Source organism: Falco naumanni (assembly GCF_017639655.2).
Source record: "Falco naumanni isolate bFalNau1 chromosome 20 unlocalized genomic scaffold, bFalNau1.pat SUPER_20_unloc_1, whole genome shotgun sequence".
Lineage (NCBI taxonomy): Eukaryota > Metazoa > Chordata > Aves > Falconiformes > Falconidae > Falco > Falco naumanni.
In genome coordinates, this window is record NW_024427345.1 from 457,621 (window position 1) to 480,284 (window position 22,664).

The window sequence follows — 22,664 nt, forward strand, 5'->3', positions numbered from 1 at the left end:
ATGGATGGATGGATGGATGGATGGATGGGGATAGATGGATGGATGGATGGGTGGATGGATGGATGGATGGATGGATGGGGATGGATGGATGGATGGGGATAGATGGATGGATGGATGGATGGATGGATGGATGGATGGGGATGGATGGATGGATGGATGGATGGATGGATGGGGATGGATGGATGGATGGATGGGGATGGATGGATGGATGGATGGATGGGGATGGATGGATGGATGGATGGATGGATGGATGGATGGATGGATGGATGGATGGATGGGTGGGGACGGATGGACGGATGGATGGGTGGGGATGGATGGATGGATGGATGGATGGATGGATGGGTGGGGATGGATGGATGGATGGATGGATGGATGGATGGATGGATGGGTGGATGGATGGGGATGGATGGATGGATGGGGATGGATGGATGGATGCATGGATGGATGCATGGATGGATGCATGGATGGATGCATGGATGGGTGGGGATGGATGGATGGATGGATGGATGGATGGATGGATGAGGACAGATGGATGGATGGACGGATGGATGGGTGTGGATGGATGGATGGATGGATGGATGGGGATGGATGGATGGATGGATGAATGCATGGATGCATGGATGGATGGATGGATGGACGGATGGATGGATGGGGATGGATGGATGGATGGATGGATGGATGGATAGATGGGATGGATGGGGACAGATGGATGGATGGACGGATGGATGGATGGGGACAGATGGATGGATGGACGGATGGATGGATGGATGGATGGATGAAGGGATGAATGGGTGGGTGTATGGACAGACGGACACACCAATGGACAGAGACAGGTGGGTGGGTTAAGGGAGGGATGGACGCACAGTTGGACCGGGGTTGGTGGTGTACAGACAATAGGATGGACAGACGGATGGAGGGAGGAACAGACAGATAGGTGGGTGGGTGGGTGGAGGGATGGGTGGGTGGGTGGGTGGTCAGTGGGTGGACAGATGGGTCGGTGGGTGGCTGACTGAGGAATCTGTAGGTGGGGGTGGGTGGGGGTGCATGGATGGATGGGGGTGGGGGGTAGTGGTGTAAGGCAGATGGCTGGACAGACAGATTGCCTGGGGGCGCTGGCGCATTGCACACGGGTGCTGGTGCATTGCACAAGGGCGCTGGTGCAGTGCACACGGGTGCCGGTGCAGTCCACACGGGTGCCGGTGCATTGCACACGGGTGCTGGTGCATTGCACAAGGGCACTGGTGCAGTGCACAAGGGCGGTGGTGCAGTGCACAAGGGCGGTGGTGCAGTGCACACGGGTGCTGGTGCATTGCACACGGGTACTGGTGCAGTGCACAAGGGCGGTGGTGCAGTGCACAAGGGCGGTGGTGCAGTGCACACGGGTGCTGGTGCATTGCACACGGGTACTGGTGTAGTGCACAAGGGCGGTGGTGCAGTGCACAAGGGCGGTGGTGCAGTGCACACGGGTGCTGGTGCAGTGCACACGGGTGCTGGTGCAGTGCACACGGGTGCCGGTGCATTGCACAAGGGTGCTGGTGCATTGGCCGGGGGTGCTGGTGCAGTGCACACGGGTACTGGTGCATTGCACACGGGCGGTGGTGCAGTGCAAAGGGCGCTGGTGCATTGCACACGCGCCGCAGCACCCGGCGCTGCCGCCGCGCTCCGCAGGGCCCCCACGGACGATCGCGGCGCGGGCGGCGCCGGCAAGCGCAGAATCAGCCGCGCCCCGGCCGGCCCCGCCCCGGGGAGGGGGCGGAGCGCTGGCGGTCACGTGACGGCGCCATCCGGGTCCTTTGCCTTCTCTGCCTTTTCCCAACATGGCGGCCTCAGGTGAGCGCGGCGCGGCGGCGGCGGGCCCCGACGGGTTCTGCGGGGCGCGGCCGGGACCGACGGGCCCCCCTGACCGCGCCGCCCGCTGGCGCTGCAGGGGGGGGCCACGGGGCCGGGGGGGCCGGCGGGGCCGAGCTGAGGCGGGGGAGGCAGCTGCGGCGAACCGATTCCCCCCCCCCCCCCCCCCCCCGCCGCGTTCCCTCAGGGCCGCGGCCGCCCGCCCCCCCCCCCCCGCTGTGGCTTCCCATTGGTGGGGGGGCGCACGGCGACGGTGATTGACAGGCGGCGCGGGGGGGGGCCGGGCTGCAGCGGCAAGCGCGGCACTGCGCAGGCGCGGGGGGGGGGGGGGGGCAGGGCAGGGCGGTACCCACGTGGGGGCGCGGCGCGCACGCGGTCGGGCACCCGGTAACGGGGGAGGAGGGGGCCGGGACCGGAGAACCCCCCCCTTGTGAGCCCACCCCCTCGGCCCCCCCCCCCACCCGTAGCAGTGCGATACCCTGGGGTCTTCTGGGGGGGGGGGCGGCTGCAGAGCCACCGTGTGTGTCCCCCCGGGCCCGGTGTCCTTGTGTCGCGTCCCCAGCCCCGGGCCCGGTGCCCCATGCCCCCGCCGCCCCAGCCCGGTGTTCCTGTGTCATGTGTGACCCCCCCCCCCCCTTCCAGGCCCGGTGTCCTTGTGTCATGTCATGTCCCGTCCCCCAGCTCGGTGTCCCTGTGTGTCATGTGTCCCCGTCCCCCCCTCCCAGCCCGGTGTCCCTGTGCCGTGTCACCCCCTCAACCCTGGTGTCCCTGTGTGTCATGTCCCCCCCCCAGCCTGGTGTGGCCCCCGCCCCCCCGTGGGTCTCTGTGAGATGGTGGCTGGGCAGCGCTCAGTGCCACCACCAAAGGGGCTCCTTCCCTTGCCCCCTCCCCCTGTGCCATTTCCCCCCCAGATCCTCCCCCCCCCCCCCCCCCAACTGGCCAGTCCACCCCACCATGAGGGACCCCCCCAAAAAAAACCCATCAGCCCCCAGGGCCCCACGCTCCTCCAGCTGCCAGCGCCATTTGGAGCCTGGCAGGGCCAGGGGGGAAAATGCCAAAATTATTCATTTCCCCCCAAAAAATGAGCGGTTTCCCGGTAAGGCTCCAGCACGGGGGAGGCCTTAACCTGGGGGGGGCTCCCGGGGGGCTCGGGTGCCCACAAGCCCCGTTCTGCCCAGCAGTGGGAGCGCCAACACTGAGCCCCTTCCGTAGCGCAGGGTGGGTGTCACTGCCCGTATCCCACCCCCAGCAGCACCTGGGGGACCCAGCCGGGGCGGGGGGCACCCCTGAGCTGGGGGGGGGGGGGGGCTGTGGGCGCAGGTCGCGGACGCAGGGCTCCACACACCCCGTTGGGTGTCAGTAACAGGCTCAGGGCTCCGTGACAGGGTTAAAACCAGCAGGCGGGGGGTGGGCTTGCCCGGTTGGGGGGTTCCCCCCTCCCCAAGCACGGTGCCTGTAGGCCCAGCGATGCCGTTACCCTGCGACAGGAGCTGCTTGGCTCCGCCAGCCCCCGCTGGGGACCCGGTGGCCGTTCGAGGTGTCCGGGGCCAGCCCAGTGCACCGGTTTCGGAGGCTGGTGGCCCTCGGGAGCGGAGCCAGTGCCGTTTGGGAAGGAGGAGGGCAAACTGTGCCGCCTGGCCCCCCGTTCCTGGGGAATGGCCCTCATCTCCGGCAGAAGAGCGTTCCTCCGTTTTTTCCAGGCAGTCGCCACTGCCGTCCCGATGTTTTTATCCAGGACCGACGTCATCTTTCCATGAGTTTCCCCTTGGCAAACGGAGCTCGGGCTGTTCCAGAGGGCTGGCTGGATTCGCGGCTTCTGGCCTTTGCCGAGGGCTGGATGGAGAGCAGCTTGCTGGCCCGAAAACCAGGGGCAAAATCTGAGGGGGCCCAGAGATGGTTGCGGCAGGCGGTAGAAGCCCAGGGGGGCTCCCAGGGGTCGGTGAGGACCCTGAGCAGCACCTGTATCTCATCACCCCCCAGATCCAGCCGCTAATGGGGGGCTGCGGGTGTCAGCCCCTGCGGTCAGGTGTTTCTCACCCCGCTCTGAGCACTCTGCCAGGTGTTGTGTGGCCCTCGGAGGGTGAGAGGTGGGTTTCGCTGGGCCACCCCCTGCGGGGGTCTGCCTGTGTGCTTGGGCTCCTGGGGGAAGTGTTTCCAGTCGCCTGAAGTCCCGAAGCCAAGGCTGTGATTCCCGCGGGACTGAGAAGCAGCTGAAGATGCAAGAAGACGACCAAGCCCTGCCAAGGTTTTCTCCGGAGCGCGACGGGGTCCTGTGATGAGAGCACAAGCCCCTACCTGAAGGGCTGGTGGCTGGAGCCGGGGGGAGCTGCCATGTGTCTCCCCATCACTGCCAGTGCTGTGCCATGTCCCTCGGCTGTTGTGGTTTTACCGAAGCTGCCCAGAGCGGAGCCGTGGGCTGGAGCGTGGCTGGAAGACCCGAGCAGGCCTGGAGATGCTGGCACGGAGCGGTGGCTGCCTGCGGAGGCTTTGGGCTCCAGGAGATGATGCCGGGGGGACCCAAGCCCGGGGATTGATGTGCGGTGGCTAAAAACGGGTCCAAACTGCCACTGAGTTTCTTTTCTGCCCTGGTTCTCCTACGACTGGTGTGGGTACAGCCCAGGCTGCTCCAAACAGAAACCTTTGGGATTCCTGGTGGGGATGAGGCAGGGGAGGACAGAATGGCACTGGGAAAGGTGCTGGGCCACGGAGCTGGCGCAGCTGCAGGGGGAAGGATTGTTTATAGGCTCAGCTTTTCTCTCCAGCCCTTCTGGGTCTTAATGGATGTTGGGAATGGAGAACTGGCAAGCGTCGGAGAACAGGAGCTCCCTGATGGCACCTGGGAGCTTCCAGCGTCGTTGGAGATGCTGGGAGCATGTTCAGGAGGGCAGGATGGCTCTGTCTTCCCAGCACCTGGCTGAAGGAGCAGGATACAGCTTCACAGTGCCCTAAAAATCCCGGACTCGCAAAGGGGAAGAGCAAGGGCAACAGAAAACGAGCATTTGGGGGGCCAGGAGGCAGGATGGGGGGGCCAGTGTTGCACACAGGCAGTTGATCCATCCATGCCTGGAGCCTCCCACCATCTGGCTTCCCTGCTGGAAGATGCTGGTGGTGGTTATATCGGTGCCGGTGCAGGGATTTCTGCGGAAGAAACCATTTTAAGCGCCATTCGGTGAGCAGTTCCTCAGCTCTGAGCAACAGCAGGCGAGCTTTGGCTAATTAGAGACGGCGAACGAGTAGCCTGCAAAAGTCCTGCATCTGTCATTTTTTATCTTCGTTAAGGCTGCTGTGACCCTTCACCCATTAATTATCGTGCTCCCCAGCCAGGAGCCTGGTAAGACATTATCTGCGTGAAGTCCAGTAATCCCAAAGTTTATTATTTCTTCTTACCAAAGATAAGAGCGTGTGTTTTCAAAAGCAATGGCTGCTTTTGCGTGGCTCTGGCTGCCATACCTTTCAAAACAGCCCGGCTTTTCTTTCCTTTGGGAGGTTGGAGCTCCATGCGCTGCTGAAAAGCCCTGTGGAGGGGTGTCCGGAGTCACCGGGGGTGTCTGAGCCCTCCATGCTCTGCCCAGAAGTGGTGTTGCAGGTGGAGGTGGTGGTGTTGCAGGTGGAGGTGGTGGTGTTGCAGGTGGAGGTGGTGGTGTTGCAGGTGGAGGTGGTGGTGTTGCAGGTGGAGGTGGTGGTGTTGCAGGTGGAGGTGGTGGTGTTGCAGGTGGAGGTGGTGGTGTTGCAGGTGGAGGTGGTGGTGTTGCAGGTGGAGGTGGTGGTGTTGCAGGTGGAGGTGGTGGTGTTGCAGGTGGAGGTGGTGGTGTTGCAGGTGGAGGTGGTGGTGTTGCAGGTGGAGGTGGTGGTGGTCCCTGCTCCGGCCGTGGGTGCCGCAGGGGGGCAGCAATTCCTTCCGCAAGGTTAAAAAAAGAAAACAAAACCCCAAAACTGCTGAATTCTGCAAACTGCATCATAACCCGTCTTCCTAAAAATAGCCCGGCTTCCCCGGCACTGCTGGGAGGTGCCGGGGACCGTCACGGCGCACAGCTTCGTCAGGAGGCGACAAAAAGCCTCGGCGGATAAACATTGCGGCCGCTCGTGGCTCCAGTGGAGCAAAAAATAATTCCCGAGCTGGAGAAGTTGGGAGATTTGTTAAGATGTTGGTGAGGCCTGCTCCGGAGGAGGCGGAGGGGTCCCAGCGGCAGCGGCATTGCCGTGCCATGCTCCGCCGCATCCCTTGCTTGTGGCCTGGGTGGAAGTGGTGTGGCTTCTCCCTCCTCCCCAAAACCAAACAGCCCCGAGGATGTTTGTGGGTACGGCTGACCCCCGAAATGTGGGGTGTGACTGTGCTTGGGGTGGTGGCCGCCTGGATTCTCGGCTGGGTGGAATTGGAGGCTGTTGCCCCTTCGGAAATAGGAAATAAACGGGGATGGGGTGGCCGGCGCCTGCGTCTCCGTGGCTGGTGTTGCGTCTCGGGCGCCCCGGCTGCTCCTCCTTCCCCACCCTGCGCAAAGCAGGCCCCGGCCGCACTCACCCCCATCCTCTCTCTCTCCCCACCAGCTAAGAAGAAGAACAAGAAGGGCAAGACCCTCACCCTGACGGACTTTCTGGCAGAGGATGGTGGCGGCGGCGGGGGCCCAACCTACATCCCCAAACCCGTCAGCTGGGCCGACGAGACAGACGACCTGGAAGGAGACGGTACTGTCACTGCCCGGCTCCCAGACCAGTAAACACCAGTACCAGGGGTGTGAGGGGTGCAGAGGCGGGTTGTCCACAGATCCTTCCCCTTCTTGCACCGCTGCAGGGGGGGAAGAACCGTGTGGGAAGTGTTGGAAGCCACCGGCTCTGGGTTTGACTGTACCCTCGAACAGCTGGTGACCTGGAACAACATACACAGACATTGCAAAATTTGCTGGTTGTTTCTTTTCAGGGGGGTAGTTAAGCTCGGTGAGCAAACCAAGATCTCATTAAGACCGAGGCTCTTGGTCTGGTGAAGGGGAGGGAGATTTGCACCCACACGGGGAACAGAAATGGGATAAAGAGCTTTTTGTTGGCGTAACTGGCAGAACCAGAGTGGGGAAGACGGAGGGTGGGCAGATTCACCAAAGCCCAGGAGTTTTACCGGTGAGTGCAGTGACCTCCAGCTCGGCAGTGTCAAGGAATTTTCTTTCTGAGAACATTAATGATCGAGCCGTGGTATTTTTCCACGAGACGGGCTGTAATTCAAACAGGAATTAATCCCGGGAAGGCTTAAACGCTTTATTAAATGGGTCGCGGGACTAAACGGCCGCTCTCCCGTGCCGTTTTAGCCTGCCTGGGTTCCTCCTGGGGGCTGCTGGTGCCCCTGGGGCAGCTTGTGTCGCGCTGGCTCCGGCAGCTCAGCTGAACGAATTTCAGGGATTTAACGTGCAGCTCCTCGGCTGGCTGCAATGCCGCCGGTGGCACCGTGCGCCGGGGCGATGACGCTGCCAGTAACCGGTCTTGAGTTGGGTGGGTTTTTTGTGATTTGCCAAATTTCTCTCTTTAGTTTCTACCACTTGGCACAGTAACGATGACGACGTGTACCGGGCCCCTCCGATCGACCGCTCCATCCTGCCCACCGCCCCGCGGGCTGCTCGGGAACCCAACATAGACAGAAGCCGCCTCCCGAAATCCCCCCCCTACACTGCCTTTCTGGGAAACCTGCCCTATGACGTGACGGAAGAATCTATCAAGGACTTCTTCAGAGGACTCAACGTGAGTAGCGGCTCGGAGCCCGGCCTGGGCACGGGGCAGGGTGATGTTGGGGGTACCGTGGGCTGCAAATGCCGTGATTTTGGATGCTGCAATCCCCGTTTGCGCTCCGCCGGCTCCGTGTGTTGGTTCCTGCTTGGCTGTAGGTTGGCCAAGGCAGCTCCCGGCTCCTGCAGGTATGTCTGCCCAGAGCTGGCTGCGAGGGGCGGCTGCCAGACGGCCGTGGCTGTCGGATTGCTTGATCTCAGGTGAGTCACTTGGCTACCAGCAAGCAAACGGCTGTTCCCACTGTTTCAGCCACGGTGGTGATGGAGCACGAACCCTTCTGAAGCAGGCAGATGGTGTTTCTCCTGTGGAACCGAGTAAAGAGAGGAGCCTGGGCCGGCTCTTGGCGTGATTTTGGGTGCACAACTGGTGCCAAACACCCACCCGGCTGCTCGCTTGCTCCCCCTCAGCGGGACAGGGAGTGGAAATAGGATGAGAAAGTTTGTGCGTTGTGATAAAGGCAGGGGGATGGCTTACCAATTAGTACAGCAAATTAGACTCGATTTGGGGAAAACTAAATTTATTACCAATTAAAATAGACTTGCCATTACCTGCTCCAGCACCTGGAGCACTGACGGCAACGAACTTGGCCTGCCTTCTGCTGCTTCTCACTCTTTTTCTTCCCCTCCTCTTCTGCCTGTGGCGTTTTCAGTCCTTTCTTAAATAAAATTTCACGGAGGCTGATGGGCTCCGCTTGGACCTGAGCTGGGTCCGGCCCTCTTGAGGGGTTTCCCAGCTGGGGCTCACCTGGGACAGGTCCTGCCCCACGGCTGAGAGCGGGAGAGGCTCCCAGGGAGCCCATGACTGCTACAGTGGCATTATCTTTTCCCAGCTTTAAGAACATTGGCGCCCGTGGGTTTTTCAGTGAGGGCAAAGGTGGGACATCAAGCCGCGATGGGAAATGGCTGCTTCCCTCGCGGAAGGTCGGCCTGGGAAATGCAGCCGGAGTCCGGCATTCCCCACGCGGCGGCGAGCCCTGCTGATGGCAGCAGATCGCTCCCCGCGGGCAGAGTCACGTTGCTTACCGTGATTTTTTATTTTCAGTTGTTTTTCTAACCTCTGGCGCCTGCTGAGGCAGCATCCACTCCTCCTCAGAGAGTAACGGTGTGGGGGAGGAGGAGGAGGAGGGAGCTGAGAGGCTGAAGCCTCGGCCAGGTCTAGGCAGAGGGGTCAGTGCTACACGGGAGAGTAAGAAGCAAAGCCCAGGGTTGGTCCTCACTGTTCTAGAAGTTACTTACTCGCTCTGCATCTGTCACTTGTTCTCCCTTCCCAGCCTCTCCCGGCGCTGGCTGGAGCAGTGGCTCCTCGCGCCCGGCTCGTCTGAAGGCAGCTTGTGCCTTCCCTTTGCCTCCACGGCTCCTGCCACTTCCCCTGAGTGACCTGGGGGCTGCCACACTTGGGGAGCCTCAGTCCAGCCAGGAGGGGTTGTAGAAGGCGTTAGTGCAGCGGGACGGGACGTCTGATGGGGCCTGCGGGCGCTGCTGAGGGCTTGGAGCGTGACCGGAGGCGTACGTGTGGCATGCGACATAAAGCTAGCGGAGCCCGAGGGCTCGTGTGGAACCCAGGGTCTCGGTTGAACGGTCCGGAGCTGGGTTTCACCAGGGTTTTTCTGTGGAGCCTGGGATGAGCTGGGGATGCAAAGGGGTGGCCGGGGCTGGCTGGGGGAGCCCACGGCCGTGGGGCTGGGGCGCAGAGCGGCCGCCGCAGAGCAGAGCTCTCCTGGCCCTTCCATCCATTCCCGCTGCAGATCTGCAGCTGGAAGCCTCTTGCTGGAGCCCGATTCCTCCTTCCAGACAAGTGTCGGAGGCAGTTGTGTTGGGAACCTGTGGTGTGCTTGGAGGGGGAGTTGCACCCTCCTCTTCCCCGCTCATCACTGAGAGGATTTATTCAGTTCCTGGGTGGCCACGAGCTGCATCGTTGAGAGAACACGGCCCTTGCCTGTCATATTAACAAGCTGGAGCAAGGACCCTGACGAGCTCTCCTCTTCTCTCTGGCTGCAGATCAGTGCTGTGCGTTTGCCGCGGGAGCCTACCAATCCGGAGAGGTTGAAAGGTTTTGGTTATGCTGAGTTTGAAGACATAGACTCCTTGTTCCAGGCCCTGAGCCTCAACGAAGAGGTGAGTCCGACCCCTGACGGAGCAGGGCTGGTGGGTACGAGTCCCCGTGTGCCCCCAGCTCGGACCAGGCACGTTCCTGTGCAGCCCTGGGTGCTGGAGATGCGTTAAGAAGTGTCATCTTGTAGAGTGATGGTTGTCCCTGCTTGAGAAAGGCTTAAATGGGGAAGAAAGGTGCATTTTAAGGGCATCGGGGCTGCGGGAGGAGCCCGGTGTTGTATAAGCCGCCTGTTCTGTGTTTGGGTGTCGTCCCGGGATCCGCTCTTTCGCCCCTCCGCATGTCTCGGGGCTGCAGGGCTGATCTCTCCCTGTTGTTCCAGTCTCTAGGGAACAGAAGAATACGAGTGGATGTTGCTGATCAAGCTCAGGATAAAGGCGAGTATCCTGCTGGCTCGTGACCTTGGCTTCACGTCGGCCGGCCCGGTAGCTGCATTGCGGTGCCGGGCTGGTGATTGGCCCCGGCAATGGAGGGGCAAATCGCTGTCGTCACGACGCAGACGGCGGGTCTGAGCCCTGCTCCAGGCTCAGGCTTGGCTCCTGCCTGCGTGGCTGGAGGGCCCCGCCGGGGTGTTTTGCCTGCCAGCACTTATCTATAACACTGTGTTGGTTCCTCCCACACCCCTGCTGTCCCTATCACGCTAATTGCCTCAGCCGAGGGCTTTCCAACGTTCCTGCTGATAGAGCGCAGTGAGCTGGGAGAGGCTGGGCCAGGCTCGTGCTCCGTTCGCCGCCAGCAGCTGCTCCCGTCCCCATGAGCTGAAATTTCCTTCCCTTCCCCGGCAGATCGGGACGATCGCTGCTTTGGCAGAGATCGGGATCGCTTCCGTGACTCGGAGAGGTTCGAGAGTGACTGGAGGGCCCGTCCTGCCACCACGGATAGCTTTGATGATTACCCACCCCGCAGGGGCGATGACAGCTTTGGAGACAGTGAGTTGGCAGAAACATACGTGTTGCTTCCGTTGCCGTCAAATGGTGGCTGAGGGGATCGGAGTGAGACGCAGGAGTCGGGCTGGGGCTTCCCTCCACCTCTGCCTGGCAAGCAGGTTTCCTGCAGGACTGGGGGTGGCTTCCCTACGTCTGTAGCGCGGAGCTGAATCTGCTGCATCTTCCCATACGGAAAGTTTTTCCTCCTTTTTGCTGTTTCCCCTGAAAAATCTGCGTTACCTTGATATCTGGTTGTGCTCCGTCTGCCACGGGACGCTGGCAGCGCGGCCACCCGAGCTCTGCCCAGCCGGGTGGTTCTGAGGGCGAGTGCGTTGGTGCCGTCTCCCACCTGGAGAACGGTAGCGGGATTTTCCTGCTTCGTTACGGGATTTGTGACCGTCACGGTAACAAGTGCAGGAAAACCTTTGCCAGCCTCCGTCACCTGAGCGTTCAGAGCAAACCAAGGCGCCTCACTCACGCGGGACCCCCCTTCCCCCACCTCCAGGGTATCGGGATCGCTACGACGATCGGTATCGCAATGGTCCGCGGAGGGATATGGACCGTGGCTTTGGGGGCAGGGATCGCTACGATGACCGCAGCAGGGACTACGACCGAGGTAGGGCATTCCCGAAGGATTGCCGGGCCGGCAGGGTGGTGGTGCTCTGCCACGGCGGACGAGCTGCCCAGTGCGGCCCTGCTCCCCCCCAGTAACTGGGGTGCGGGAGATGAGCTGTGGCTTTTCCTCTCCGGGCAGCTTTACTCCCCAGCCTTGCTCCTCTAGTCGTTCCCGGAGCCTGGCTCTGGCCCGGATTTGGAGGCCGTTGCGTGGAAGACGCTGTCCTGCAGGAAGGCCGGCCGGGGGAGAGCGGCACTCACCGGGAGGGGTTTCCTTTCCTCCCGCAGGCTACGATTCCAGGATAGGCAGCGGCAGGAGGGCCTTTGGCAGTGGGTATCGCCGGGATGACGACTACCGAGGGTGCAGTGACCGCTATGAAGACCGCTATGACCGGCGGGATGACCGGATGGATAGGTGGAACTCCCGGGATGATTACGGCCGGGATGATTTCCGCCGTGACGACAGAGGTAATGGCTTTCTTGGGGTGGGGGTGGGGTCTGACCACCCGTGGCTCAGCTGAGAGCGGCTCGGGGTGGGGGCTTCATGCTTACTGGGGGTGTCTTGGCTCCTGCCCAGGTCCCACCCAGAGGCCGAAGCTGAACCTGAAGCCCAGGAGTGCGCCCAAGGAGGAGGAGACCTCCGTGGCCCCTGCGCCCCAGTCCAGCCGGGCTGCCTCCATCTTTGGGGGGGCCAAGCCGGTGGACACGGCCGCCAGGGAGCGGGAGGTGGAAGAGCGGCTACAGAAGGAGCAAGAGAAGCTGCAACGCCAGCTGGAGGATGATAAGAGGATAGAAAGACGACCCCGAGAGAGGTGTGCTGCAGCGGGAGGGGCCTGGGGCAGGGGCTTCTGGCTGCCTTGTGTGGGCTGTCGGGTGTAAAACTCACCCAGTTCCACCTGGGGGGTGTCCAGGTGGCAGCGGGGTTCCTTGGAGCACAGCATCTCCCCTGTGGTGGCCACCTCCTTCCCCTGACCCGTTCCCCTCGGTAGCGGTGCCGATGACGCTCCTCGGCGCGCTCTAAACCCACTCACCGCTCCTCTCCCTCCCCACGTTGCGGCCCCCGAGCTCAGCCCCTCTTGCCCCTGGCACAGGCATCCCAGCTGGCGAAGCGAAGAGAACCAGGAGCGATCGCGGACAGGGAGTGAGTCCTCGCAGACCGGCAACTCGGGGCCCCCCGGCACCTCCGTGGGAACTGGCCCGACGGGCAGGAGTGAGTGCAGAGCTGGGTGGCCCCCGGCATGTCCCTTGTCACCCCTCTTGTGGCTCCACGCACGACCCTCCGTTTGTGTTTGTCACCCCCGCAGCCACGCGAAGGAGGGAGAGCGAGAAGTCTTTGGAGAACGAGGCGTTCACCAAGGAGGATGATGCCCCTTCTCCCACCTCCAAGCCGAAGGAAGAGAAGCAGCCCCTGAAGGTGATGCCGGCGCCGCCGCCCAAGGAGAACGCCTGGGTGAAGCGGAGCAGCAACCCCCCTGCCCGCTCCCAGAGCTCGGACTCGGAGCAGCACTCTCCTACGAGGTTGGCACCACGGGGGGACACGTCCTGGGCCGTGACCCCCAGGGTTTCCCCTGTGCCGCTGGTCTCTCCAGATGTTCCAGTGGTGGCCCAAGGATCCCCTCTCCCCGCTCCCTAAACGCCGCTTCCTGCTCTCGCCTGTGGCGTCGGCGTCTCCTTCTCACCATCCTGATGTTGTTGGTCTTTCTTCCCCTCCAGCGGCAGCCAGACGGCACCGAGCCTGCCCGTGGAGAACGGGGCACCCCCGAAGAACGCCCACAGGAAAGGTGAGGGGGGGCTTGGCCCACCTGGCTCTGCCACAGCCGGGTTGCGACTCATCCTTGCCCCCGTGGCAGGGAAGGGTGCGGACCCCCGCAAGCCCCCGGTTGTGGTGGGTGGTGGCCACGGGCTCGCAGTGAGACTTCGTGGCCTTCTCTTCCCTGCAGGAGATGAGAACAAACCGGACGGGGGCCGGGAGAGCGGCTCCAAGGTCCGAAGCGGGAGCTCCAGCCGTGGCCCGGGAGATTCAGACAGGTGGGTGACCCAGGGCCCTCCCTGCAGCACCCCCGGCTCGGGGATCGGGATGGGGTCCCGGTCCTGGCTCGGGGATCGGGATGGGGTCCCCCGGTCCTGGCTCGGGGATCGGGATGGGGTCCCCCGGTCCTGGCTCGGGGATCGGGATGGGGTCCCCCGGTCCTGGCTCGGGGATCGGGATGGGGTCTCCCGGTCCTGGCTCGGGGATCGGGATGGGGTCTCCCGGTCCTGGCTCGGGGATCGGGATGGGGTCCCCCGGTCCTGGCTCGGGGATCGGGATGGGGTCCCCCGGTCCTGGCTCGGGGATCGGGATGGGGTCTCCGGGTCCTGGCTCGGGGATCGGGATGGGGTCTCCGGGTCCTGGCTCGGGGATCGGGATGGGGTCTCCGGGTCCTGGCTCGGGGATCGGGATGGGGTCTCCCGGTCCTGGCTCGGGGATCGGGATGGGGTCTCCCGGTCCTGGCTCGGGGATCGGGATGGGGTCTCGGCCCCAAGCCCACGGGCCGCTGGTTCCAGCAGGAAAGAGAGCAGAAAGGATCACGACTCCCGACCTGCATCTGAGCCAAAGAAACTCGACGAGAACCCGCCCTCCGTAAGCACCTTTCTGGGGGGTGGGGGGCACCCCCGGGACCCAGGGGGCACATGGGGGGGGGGAGAGCCCTGGCTCCAACTCCCAGCGGTGCCCTGACACCCCTTCCTCCCCTCGGATTGGGGATTTGGGATTTTTTTCGCTGGTTGGGGGGGGGTGAGGGTATTTTTCTCCGTGCGACAGAGGCAGCCGCCCTTTTGCGCGGAGCCGGAGCCACTTGGCTGGTGTGTAAGGAATGTCCCCCCCCTCCCCCCCGCAGTTCAGCCACGCCAGCAAGTACGCGGCGCTGTCAGTAGATGGCGAAGATGATGGTGATGATGAAGAATGCGCCGAATAAAAAATCCTCCTCCAGGGCCCTCGCGCCATCTCCCCACCAGCCGCCACCCTGGGATCGCTTTGGAGAGTTAAAAACCAAACCTCTATCCAGACAAGACAGAAATAAAACCTAAAACTCAACAGCTCCTGGAGACCTTTCTTAAACTTTTTAAATCAAAACAAAAACCCAACACAAATTACAAAAAAAAAAAAACCAAACAAAAAAAAAAAAAAAGACCACAAAAACGCCCACCCCCGAGCGAGGACCCCCACCTCTTGCATGTGCTGCAGCCGCGACGGCGTCGAGTGCATCGGAGCCGCCTCCGCAGGGAGGAGTGAGAGGAGCAGGTTGGTGCTTCCCAAGGGACCCAGGGTCCCCCCTGGGATGGAGGGGGGGGGCACGGGGGGCTGTGGGGAGCGGGGGGCCGAGGAGGAAGAGCTGGCCTTCCTCCCGCCTCCTCCCCAGCCGAAACTTGGCGTTGCGCGATGCTGCCGTCAATAAAAGATCAGCGTGAAGGGGGGGAATGCTGGAGAGCCCCTCAGATGGGTTTGGGGGGGCTGGGGGGCAGGGATGGGGGGAGGGGTGAGCCGGCTCCCAAGGGTGGGCTGCACACCCCTCCCTCCAGCACCCCCAGCCAGGTCCTGGAAGGTGTTGGCATCCCCTGGGCACCTTTCTCCTCTGGCACGGGTGCCCCCCCCCCCAGTTCACCCCACACCTGCCTCCCCGTGTCCCCCCTATTTTGGGTGGGTGGTGGGCTCAACGCCTTCACAGTGACGCACGGTGGGGGGTCCCCAAACCCACCCGCTTTCCCTAGCACATTCCCCCCCCCCCCTTTTATGTGGGGAGCAGAGGGGGGCAATGCTGGGACCCCCCGGCTGGGCATGGGTCCCCCTCCCCAGGCCACCTCCTTCCCCCGCACCCCCAAAGAAGAGAAACCTGTAAAAATTTGTACAAAATCTATAAAAATGTGTCGTCGCGGGCACTGGGGGCCTCTCTGGCTTGGGGCTTCCCCAGCCCCCCCCCCCCCCCCTCGCGCGTTCTGGGTTTGTTTTTTTTTCGTTTCCTCCAATAAAATGAATCTTTTAACGAACCCTTTCAGGGCCCGATCCTTTCAGCCCCTCCCAGAGGGGTGCAGGGGGCTTGGCCAGGGCTGTGGGACCCCCCATGGCTTCTGTGCTGTCCCCGCTCGGTGCCACCCCCCCAGTGCCACCCTGGGACCTCCCAAAGCTGGGTCAGGGGGTGAAGCGGAGGCAGGACCCCTGCTTCCTCCCCGTCCTTCATCTTCTTCCTCCCGTCTTTCCTCCGTCCTCTTCATCCATCCTTCTTCCCTCTGTCCTCCATCCTCCCTCTTCCTCCCTCTTCCCATCCTTCCTCCCTCCGTCCTTTTCCTCCTCCTCTTACTCCATCCCTGTGTCCTTCTTCCATCCTCCTCTTCTTCCTTGCTCCATCTGACCTTCATCTTTCTCCTCCTCCTCTTCTTCCATCCTCCTCTTCCCCTGTCCTTCCTCCCTCCATCCTTTTCCTCCTCCTCTTCCTCCATCCCTCTGTCCTTCATCCCTGTGTCCTTCCATCCTCCTCCTCTTCCTTGCTCCCTCTGTCCTTCTTCCTTCTCCTCCTCTTTCCATCCTCCTCCTTATCTTCCATCCTTTTCCTCCCCCTGTCCTTCCTCCTCCTCCTCCTCCTCCTCCTCCCTCCCACGGCCCCTCCAGGGTGCTCCAGACCATCTCCCACCCCGCCGCCAGCGACGCCCCTACCCGGGGGTCCTGGCCCCCCCGGCTCTGGCCCCCTGGGCCAGGCCCACCTGGTAACGAGCCTAATTGAAGCTTAACTAGCCGGGGCAGGGGAGGGGGCCGCTAATTGCCGCCGCTCAGCGCGTCGCAGCCACGGGGGCGACTTCACCCCCGCAGTCTCCCTCGTCCCGGCGCCGTTCCCGGCTGGGAATCCCGGGGATCCCGCCCCCCCCCCCCCCCCGCCTCGGGGACACCCCCCTCCCCCCGGGGCCTACAGAAACGCTCCCGCCCCCCCCCCCCCCCCCCCGGAGCCCGACCCCACAATGGGGGCTCTGTCCCTCTGTCCCCGCTTGGCCGCCGGCGGCGCTGCGGGTGCCAAGTCTGGCCGGGCCCCCCAGCGGGGGGGCAGGGGGGCTCCGGGGGCCCCCCAAGGGCGACAGGCTCCCTCCTGGAGTGGGACCGGGGGTCCCCTGCACCCCGACATCCCTGGGGGCCCCTGGGTGTCGGGCTCCCGGCGCTGGGGGGGGGTGGGGGTGGCGGGGAGGGGGGGCTCGGAGCCCCCTCCCGTGGGACCGCGGGTGCCCACCCCCCCCCCAGCCCCTGGCGCAGCCGCAGGGGGGGCTGCCCCCCCCCGGCCCCCCGAGGGGGCGTTGACCCGGTGTGGGACGCGGCCACCGACCTGCTCTGCGCCACCCACCCGTGTCCCCGTGCTGGCCCCCACCCGGGGGCACCCACCCACCCGTCTCATCATTTTGGGGACCCCCATCCCTCCCCAGGTGCCATTTGGGGTTCGGTCTGTCCCCGGAGGGGGGCCCACAGCACCCGATGTCCCCATTTAGGGGGCACAGTGCTCCTGCAGGACACCACCACCCCCGTCCCCCCCCCCAGAAGCACGCTGACCCCAACCCCGTCCCCATCACCCCGGTATTGTCCCGCCCGCGGTGACGGTGGCCGTGCCCTGTCGGGGGGCGGGGGGGGGAGGAGGAAGAAGAGGAGGAGGAGGATGGGGATGGGGAAGGGGGAGGCAGCGGCCGCCACTCTGGGGCCGGGAGCGCCGCGGGGGGGGTCCCAGCACCATGAAGGTATGGGGGGGGATGGGGGCGGTTGGGGGGGATGGGGGGGGAAGGGGGGGGGAGGGTGATTTTTGGGGGTGTTTTCCAAGTGGAAACTGAGGCAGCCGTGCCAGGCGCGTGGCGGCGCGGGCGGCTCTCCCCGTGTGCCGCTGCCCCCCCCCACCCCGCGCCGGCCCCCCCCCGCCCCCCCCCCCGGCCCCCCCCGGCCACGGGAAGCGGCTCTGGTGTGCGCGGAAGCCGGGGCGGGCCCGGCCCATCCTCGGGCCGCCCGTCGGTCCCGGCGCCGCTCCCGGAGCCGCTCCCGACCCCCCGGCCCCCCCAGACCCCCCCGGCCCCCACATGAAGCCCCCCGGCGCCGTCGGGACGCTGCTGCGGGCGCTCGGCCGCCGCGACGGCACCGACACGGTAGGGAGGGGAGGCGGGGGTCTCCGAGAGGGGGGTCCCGTGGCGTGGGGGGGTCCGGGGGTGGTGGGAGGGGGGGGGGGTGGAGATGCGGCGGACCCCCCCCCGCCCCGGTGCTACCCGCGGGGTTTGGCCCCGGGGCTCCCCCCGCCGGCTCGCGCAGCCGCCCCCTCCCCACGCGTGGCGCGTTTTGGCCGCGGCCCGGCCGAGGGGGTGCTCGGGTGCGGGGGGGGGCGGTGCTGAACCCCCCATCTGCCTTCCCACGCCCCCCCCCCCACTGTCCCCCCCGCCCTTTCCCCACTTTCCCTTTTTTCCCACGCCTCCCCGCTGCCCTCCCCGCCCCCGCTGCCCCCCCCCCATTCCCACTCTCCCCTGCTCCCACGCCCCCCCCCGCCCGTGGGAACTGGCCGGGTCGTCCCGGGGGGGTCGGGCCGCCCCCGCGGTCCCGTTTCCTGGGCTGGTCCCGGCCCCGCTTCCTGCGGCGGGACACGGCGTCCCGGGGGGGGCACGGGGGGGACACAGACATGGGGGGACACGGCAGCACGGGGGGTACACGGACATGAGGGGGGGGGAAGGCGTCCTAGGGCGGGGCACACGGAGGGGTGGGCACGGCGTCCCGGGCGGGGGCACGGGGGGGAAACGGCGTCCCGGGGGGGAGGCATGGAGGGACGCGAGAACGGACATGGTGGGACACTGGGGGCACACAAGGGGGGGACACGGCATCCCAGGGCAGGCACGGGACACACACATGGGGGGGGGGACGGGACATGGGGGGGCCCAGGGGACAGCCAGGCACGGAGCAGCCCACCCTGTGGCTACCCACGGCCCCCGCCGGCTGAGCCCGCCCCCCCGCGGGGGTCGCTCAGTCCCTCAGTTTCCCTCCGGGACACGGGGAGGGAAGGGGGGCACGGGGTCACTGCAGCCCCGTGCCCACTCCCACGCGTGTGTGTGTCCCCCCAGCCCCGGCAGCCCCCCGCACCCCACAGCTTCCGCGAGAAGGCGTTCCGGCGGGGGGGGGCGTGCACCGCCTGCCGAGAGCCCCTCGGCCCCCAGGGCCTCATCTGCAGAGGTGACCCCCCCCACGGGACACCCCGGGCCCCCCCCGGCCCCACACGGGGGGAGGTGGGGGGTGCTGGAGTGGGGGGTGCTGGAGTGGGGGGCTACTGGGGTGGGGGGTGCTGGGCGGGGGATGCTGGGGGGGTACTGGAGTGAGGGGTGCTGGGGGAGTACTGGAGTGAGGGGTGCTGCAGTTGGGGGTGCTGGAGCGGGGATGGGGGGTTATAGGGGGGGGATGCTGGTGGCCTGAGCTGGCTTGGCCCAGGGGGTCCTGATGTCCCCTTTGTCGTCCCCCCCCCGCAGTGTGCAAGGTCACCAGCCACAAGAGATGTGAGGCGAAGGTAGGGAGGCACAGGGGGGTGGCCCTGGGGGTGACAGCATCCCCCCACTGTCCCTTCCTGGTCCCCGGGGCTGGGGGTGCCCCCCAGTGTGTCCCCCCCATAGCGGGATGCTCTGGGTTGGGGGGGATCACATCGTCCTCATCTCGGCCCCCCTTGTGGCCCCCCCACTGTTGTGCAATGCTGGCCTTGGCGGGCAGCCCGGGCTGCAGCTGGACAAACGGCGGGGGGGGGGCGGGTCACGGACACGAGGGGGTCACGGACACGGGGGGGGGTTGCGGACCCGAGGCGGGGGGGGGGAGGGGGCAGGGTCAGTGTCCACCTGGGCAGGGCACCACGGCCAGGACACAGCAGTGTGTGCCCCCCCCCCAGTAAAGCCCAGGGTCCCCATGGGACCCATACTGGGAGGATGGGCAGGGTGCTTCTGCCCACCCCAGGATGGGGGTGGGGGTGGGGGGCCTGGATGCCGGGGTTCCCACCCCCCCGGGCCTCAGTTTCCCCCCTGGCTGGGGGAGCAAGGAGGATTTGGGGGCGGGGGGGGGAATCTCACAAGGAAGATTTTGGGGAGGGGGAGTCCCCAGCTTGGGTGGGGGCTGAGGCCGGTGCCGGTGAAAGGCCCCCTGTGCCGCCCGTGCTATATTTAGCCCCGGCCCCCCCCGGCCCGGCCCCCCCACCCCGGCCGTGTCAATCGCAGCCTCTGTCCTGGCCGGGGGCCCGGGCCAAGAACAACACGGGGGGGGGGGCGGGGAGGGGCGCAGAGGCGGCCGGGAGGGAGGGGGTCCTGCGGGGGGTCTGAGGGTGTGTCCCTCCGTGGGGCTGGGGGTCCCCCTCGGGTCCATCTATTGGGCAGGGTCCAGCCCTGGGGTCCCATTGCAGGGGGGAGGGGGGGCTGGGGTGACCCCCCTTCGCTCCCCACAGGTGACATCACCGTGCCAGGCTCTGCCCCCCCCCGAGCTGGTAAGTGCTGGGGGTCGGTCCCGACACGGCCCCCCCCCCCGCACCCCCCGGGGCAATGGGGGGGGGAACTGAGGCAGGGCCCCGTGCCCCACATGGGGGAGCGGCTCCCCCACACTCCCCCCACAGCCCGCTCTGCCCCCCCAGAGGAGGAACACGGCCCCCGCGCGACGCAGTGAGCACCTGGTGGGTCCCCTGCCCCCCCCCCCCGTGACCCCCCGTAGGACACGAACCCCCGTGACCCCCCCTCTGCCCCCCCCAGGGCTCCACCAAGTCCCTTGGAAGCGCCCGGCAGCGGAACACCCTACCCAGGTACGGGGGGGCCGGGGGGTGCTGGGGGGGAGGGGTGCTCTGGTGGGTGCCATGCCCGGGGGGGGCCCTCACCCCGGGTGGGTGCTGTCATCCTGCATGGGTGCTGTGCCTGGGGGTGCCCTCACCTCGGGGGGGGTGCTGTACGTGGGGGGTCCTGTGCCTGGGGGGGTCCATCATCCCAGGTGGGTGCTATCATCCTGCATGGGTGCTGTGGGTGCTGTGCCGGGGGGTGCCCTCACCCTGGGGGGGGTGCTGTGTCTGGGGGGTATCATCCTGCGTGGGTGCCCTCACCCTGGGGGGGTGCTGTGTCTGGGGGGTATCATCCTGCGTGGGTGCCCTCATCCTGGGGGGGGTGCTGTGTCTGGGGGGTATCATCCTGCGTGGGTGCCCTCATCCTGGGGGGGTGCTGTGTCTGGGGGGTATCATCCTGCGTGGGTGCCCTCACCCTGGGGGGGTGCTGTGTCGGGGGGGTATCGTCCTGCGTGGGTGCCCTCATCCTGGGGGGGTGCTGTGTCTGGGGGGGTATCATCCTGCGTGGGTGCCCTCATCCTGGGGGGGGTGCTGTGTCTGGGGGGTATCATCCTGCGTGGGTGCCCTCACCCTGGGGGGGTGCTGTGTCTGGGGGGTATCATCCTGCGTGGGTGCCCTCATCCTGGGGGGGGTGCTGTGTCTGGGGGGTATCATCCTGCGTGGGTGCCCTCATCCTGGGGGGGTGCTGTGTCTGGGGGGTATCATCCTGCGTGGGTGCCCTCACCCTGGGGGGGTGCTGTGTCTGGGGGGTATCATCCTGCGTGGGTGCCCTCACCCTGGGGGGGGTGCTGTGTCTGGGGGGTATCATCCTGCGTGGGTGCCCTCACCCTGGGGGGGTGCTGTACCCGGGGGGTGCCCTCGCCCCGGGTGGGGGGGTATCATCCTGCATGGGTGCTGTGCCTGGGGGGTGCTGTACCCGGGGGGTGCCCTCACCCCAGGGTCGCCGTCACCCCGCGCGCGGGTGCCCCCAGGAGCGTCAGCCTGGAGCAGGTGATGCAGCGCCAGTTCGATTTCGACCTGACCTACGTGACCGAGCGCATCATCTGCCTCCGCTTCCCGCCCGCGCTGGACGAGCCGCGGCACCGCGCGCACCTGCGCGACGTGGCCCACATGCTGGCCTCGCGCCACCGACACCAGTACGCGGTGCGTGACACGTGCTGGGCCACCGGCGTCCCCAAGGGCAGGACACCGGGGGCCGCAAGGGCAGGATGGGGACAGGGTGCTGGGGTCCTTGGGGACAGGATGGGGACAGGGCACTGCGGTCCCCAAGGGTAGGATGGGGACAGGGCACTGGGGTCCCCAAGGGCAGGATGGGGACAGGGCACTGGGTTGCTTGGGGACAGGACAGGGGGGACAGGGCACCGGGATGCTTGGGGACAGGGCACTGGGGTCCCCAAGGGCAGGATGGGGAGAGGGCACTGGGGTCCCCAAGGGCAGGATGGGGAGAGGGCACTGGGGTCCCCAAGGGCAGGATGGGGGACAGGACAGGGGGGACATGGCACCGGGATGCTTGGGGACAGGGCACTGGGGTCCTTGGGGACAGGATGGGGACAGGGCACTGGGGTCCCCAAGGGCAGGATGGGGACAGGGCACTGGGATGCTTGGGGACAGGACACCAGGGTCCCTAGGGACAGGACAGGGAGAGGGCACCAGGGTCCTTGGGGACAGGATGGGGACAAGACGGGGACAGGACACCGGGGTCTCCAAGGGCAGCATGTTGGGGTCCATGGGGACGGGACATTGGGGTCTCCGAGGGCGGGACATCGGGGTCCATGGGGACAGGACACCAGGGTCCCCAGGGGCAGGAGGGGGACAGGACACTCAGTCCATGGGGTCAAGATGGGGACAGGACTCTGGTGTCCCCAGGGACGGGACAGGGAGGTGCCAGCTGTGGGGTGGGGGCCAGCATCCCCCCGGGCGCTCCGGGGGGGTCTGGCCGAGCTGGGGCTGTGCCTCAGTTTCCCCCGTGGGCACCGTGGGGGGTGCCATGACACCCCTCCCCCCTGCGCCCCCCACCCCACAGATCTTCAACCTGTCGGAGAAGCGCCGGGACATCATCCGCCTCAACCCCAAGGTGAGGGGAAGGTGCTGGGGGCTGGGGGTGCCGGGGGGGATGCTGGGGGTCCCTGGCGCTGACGCTGCCCCCCAGGTGCAGGATTTTGGGTGGCCGGACCTGCACGCCCCCCCCCTGGACAAGCTCTGCTCCATCTGCAAGGCCATGGAGGGGTGGCTGCGGGAGCACCCCCAGCACGTCGCGGTGCTGCACTGCAAGGTGGGGGGTGGGGGGCTGCAGGGGAGCTGGGGGGCCATGGGAGGCTATAAGGGACTGGGGGGGGGGGGCTATAAGGGGCTGTGAGGAGAACTGGGGGCCCACAGGGGGCTCATGGGGGGAACTGGGGGGCTATGGGGGGGGGCTATAAGGGGCTGTGAGGAGAACTGGGGACCCACAGGAGGCTCATGGGGGGAACTGGGGGGCTATGGGGGGGCTATAAGGGGCTGTGAGGAGAACTGGGGGGCCCACAGGGGGCTCATGGGGGGAACTGGGGGGCTATGGGGGGGCTATAAGGGGCTG

General features: G+C 65.8%; 2 protein-coding genes across 3 annotated transcripts; both read left to right on the top strand.

The window, feature by feature from the left end:
* The first annotated feature begins 1,748 nt into the window (after nucleotides 1-1,748).
* EIF4B (eukaryotic translation initiation factor 4B) lies at nucleotides 1,749-14,337 on the top strand. Of its 2 annotated transcripts, none has more exons than XM_040581053.1 (15): nucleotides 1,749-1,830; nucleotides 6,394-6,531; nucleotides 7,361-7,569; nucleotides 9,612-9,728; nucleotides 10,046-10,100; nucleotides 10,509-10,652; nucleotides 11,155-11,265; nucleotides 11,553-11,732; nucleotides 11,842-12,076; nucleotides 12,356-12,474; nucleotides 12,569-12,782; nucleotides 12,978-13,045; nucleotides 13,205-13,292; nucleotides 13,809-13,884; nucleotides 14,141-14,337. In XM_040581053.1, exons 1-15 carry the CDS (start codon nucleotides 1,818-1,820, stop codon nucleotides 14,216-14,218), a joined length of 1,845 nt encoding a protein of 614 aa, XP_040436987.1. In that variant the 5' UTR covers nucleotides 1,749-1,817; the 3' UTR covers nucleotides 14,219-14,337. The 2 variants fall into 2 exon arrangements, with proteins under 2 accessions (XP_040436987.1, XP_040436988.1); XM_040581054.1 differs by having other exon boundaries at nucleotides 1,803-1,830; nucleotides 13,812-13,884.
* A 2,938-nt stretch (nucleotides 14,338-17,275) lies between these two features.
* On the top strand, nucleotides 17,276-22,448 carry TNS2 (tensin 2). The gene is made up of 9 exons (XM_040581195.1): nucleotides 17,276-17,405; nucleotides 18,363-18,471; nucleotides 18,762-18,799; nucleotides 19,715-19,753; nucleotides 19,898-19,936; nucleotides 20,013-20,062; nucleotides 21,031-21,235; nucleotides 22,116-22,166; nucleotides 22,242-22,448. Exons 1-9 carry the CDS (start codon nucleotides 17,340-17,342, stop codon nucleotides 22,446-22,448), a joined length of 804 nt encoding a protein of 267 aa, XP_040437129.1. The 5' UTR covers nucleotides 17,276-17,339.
* Nucleotides 22,449-22,664: the final 216 nt, after the last annotated feature.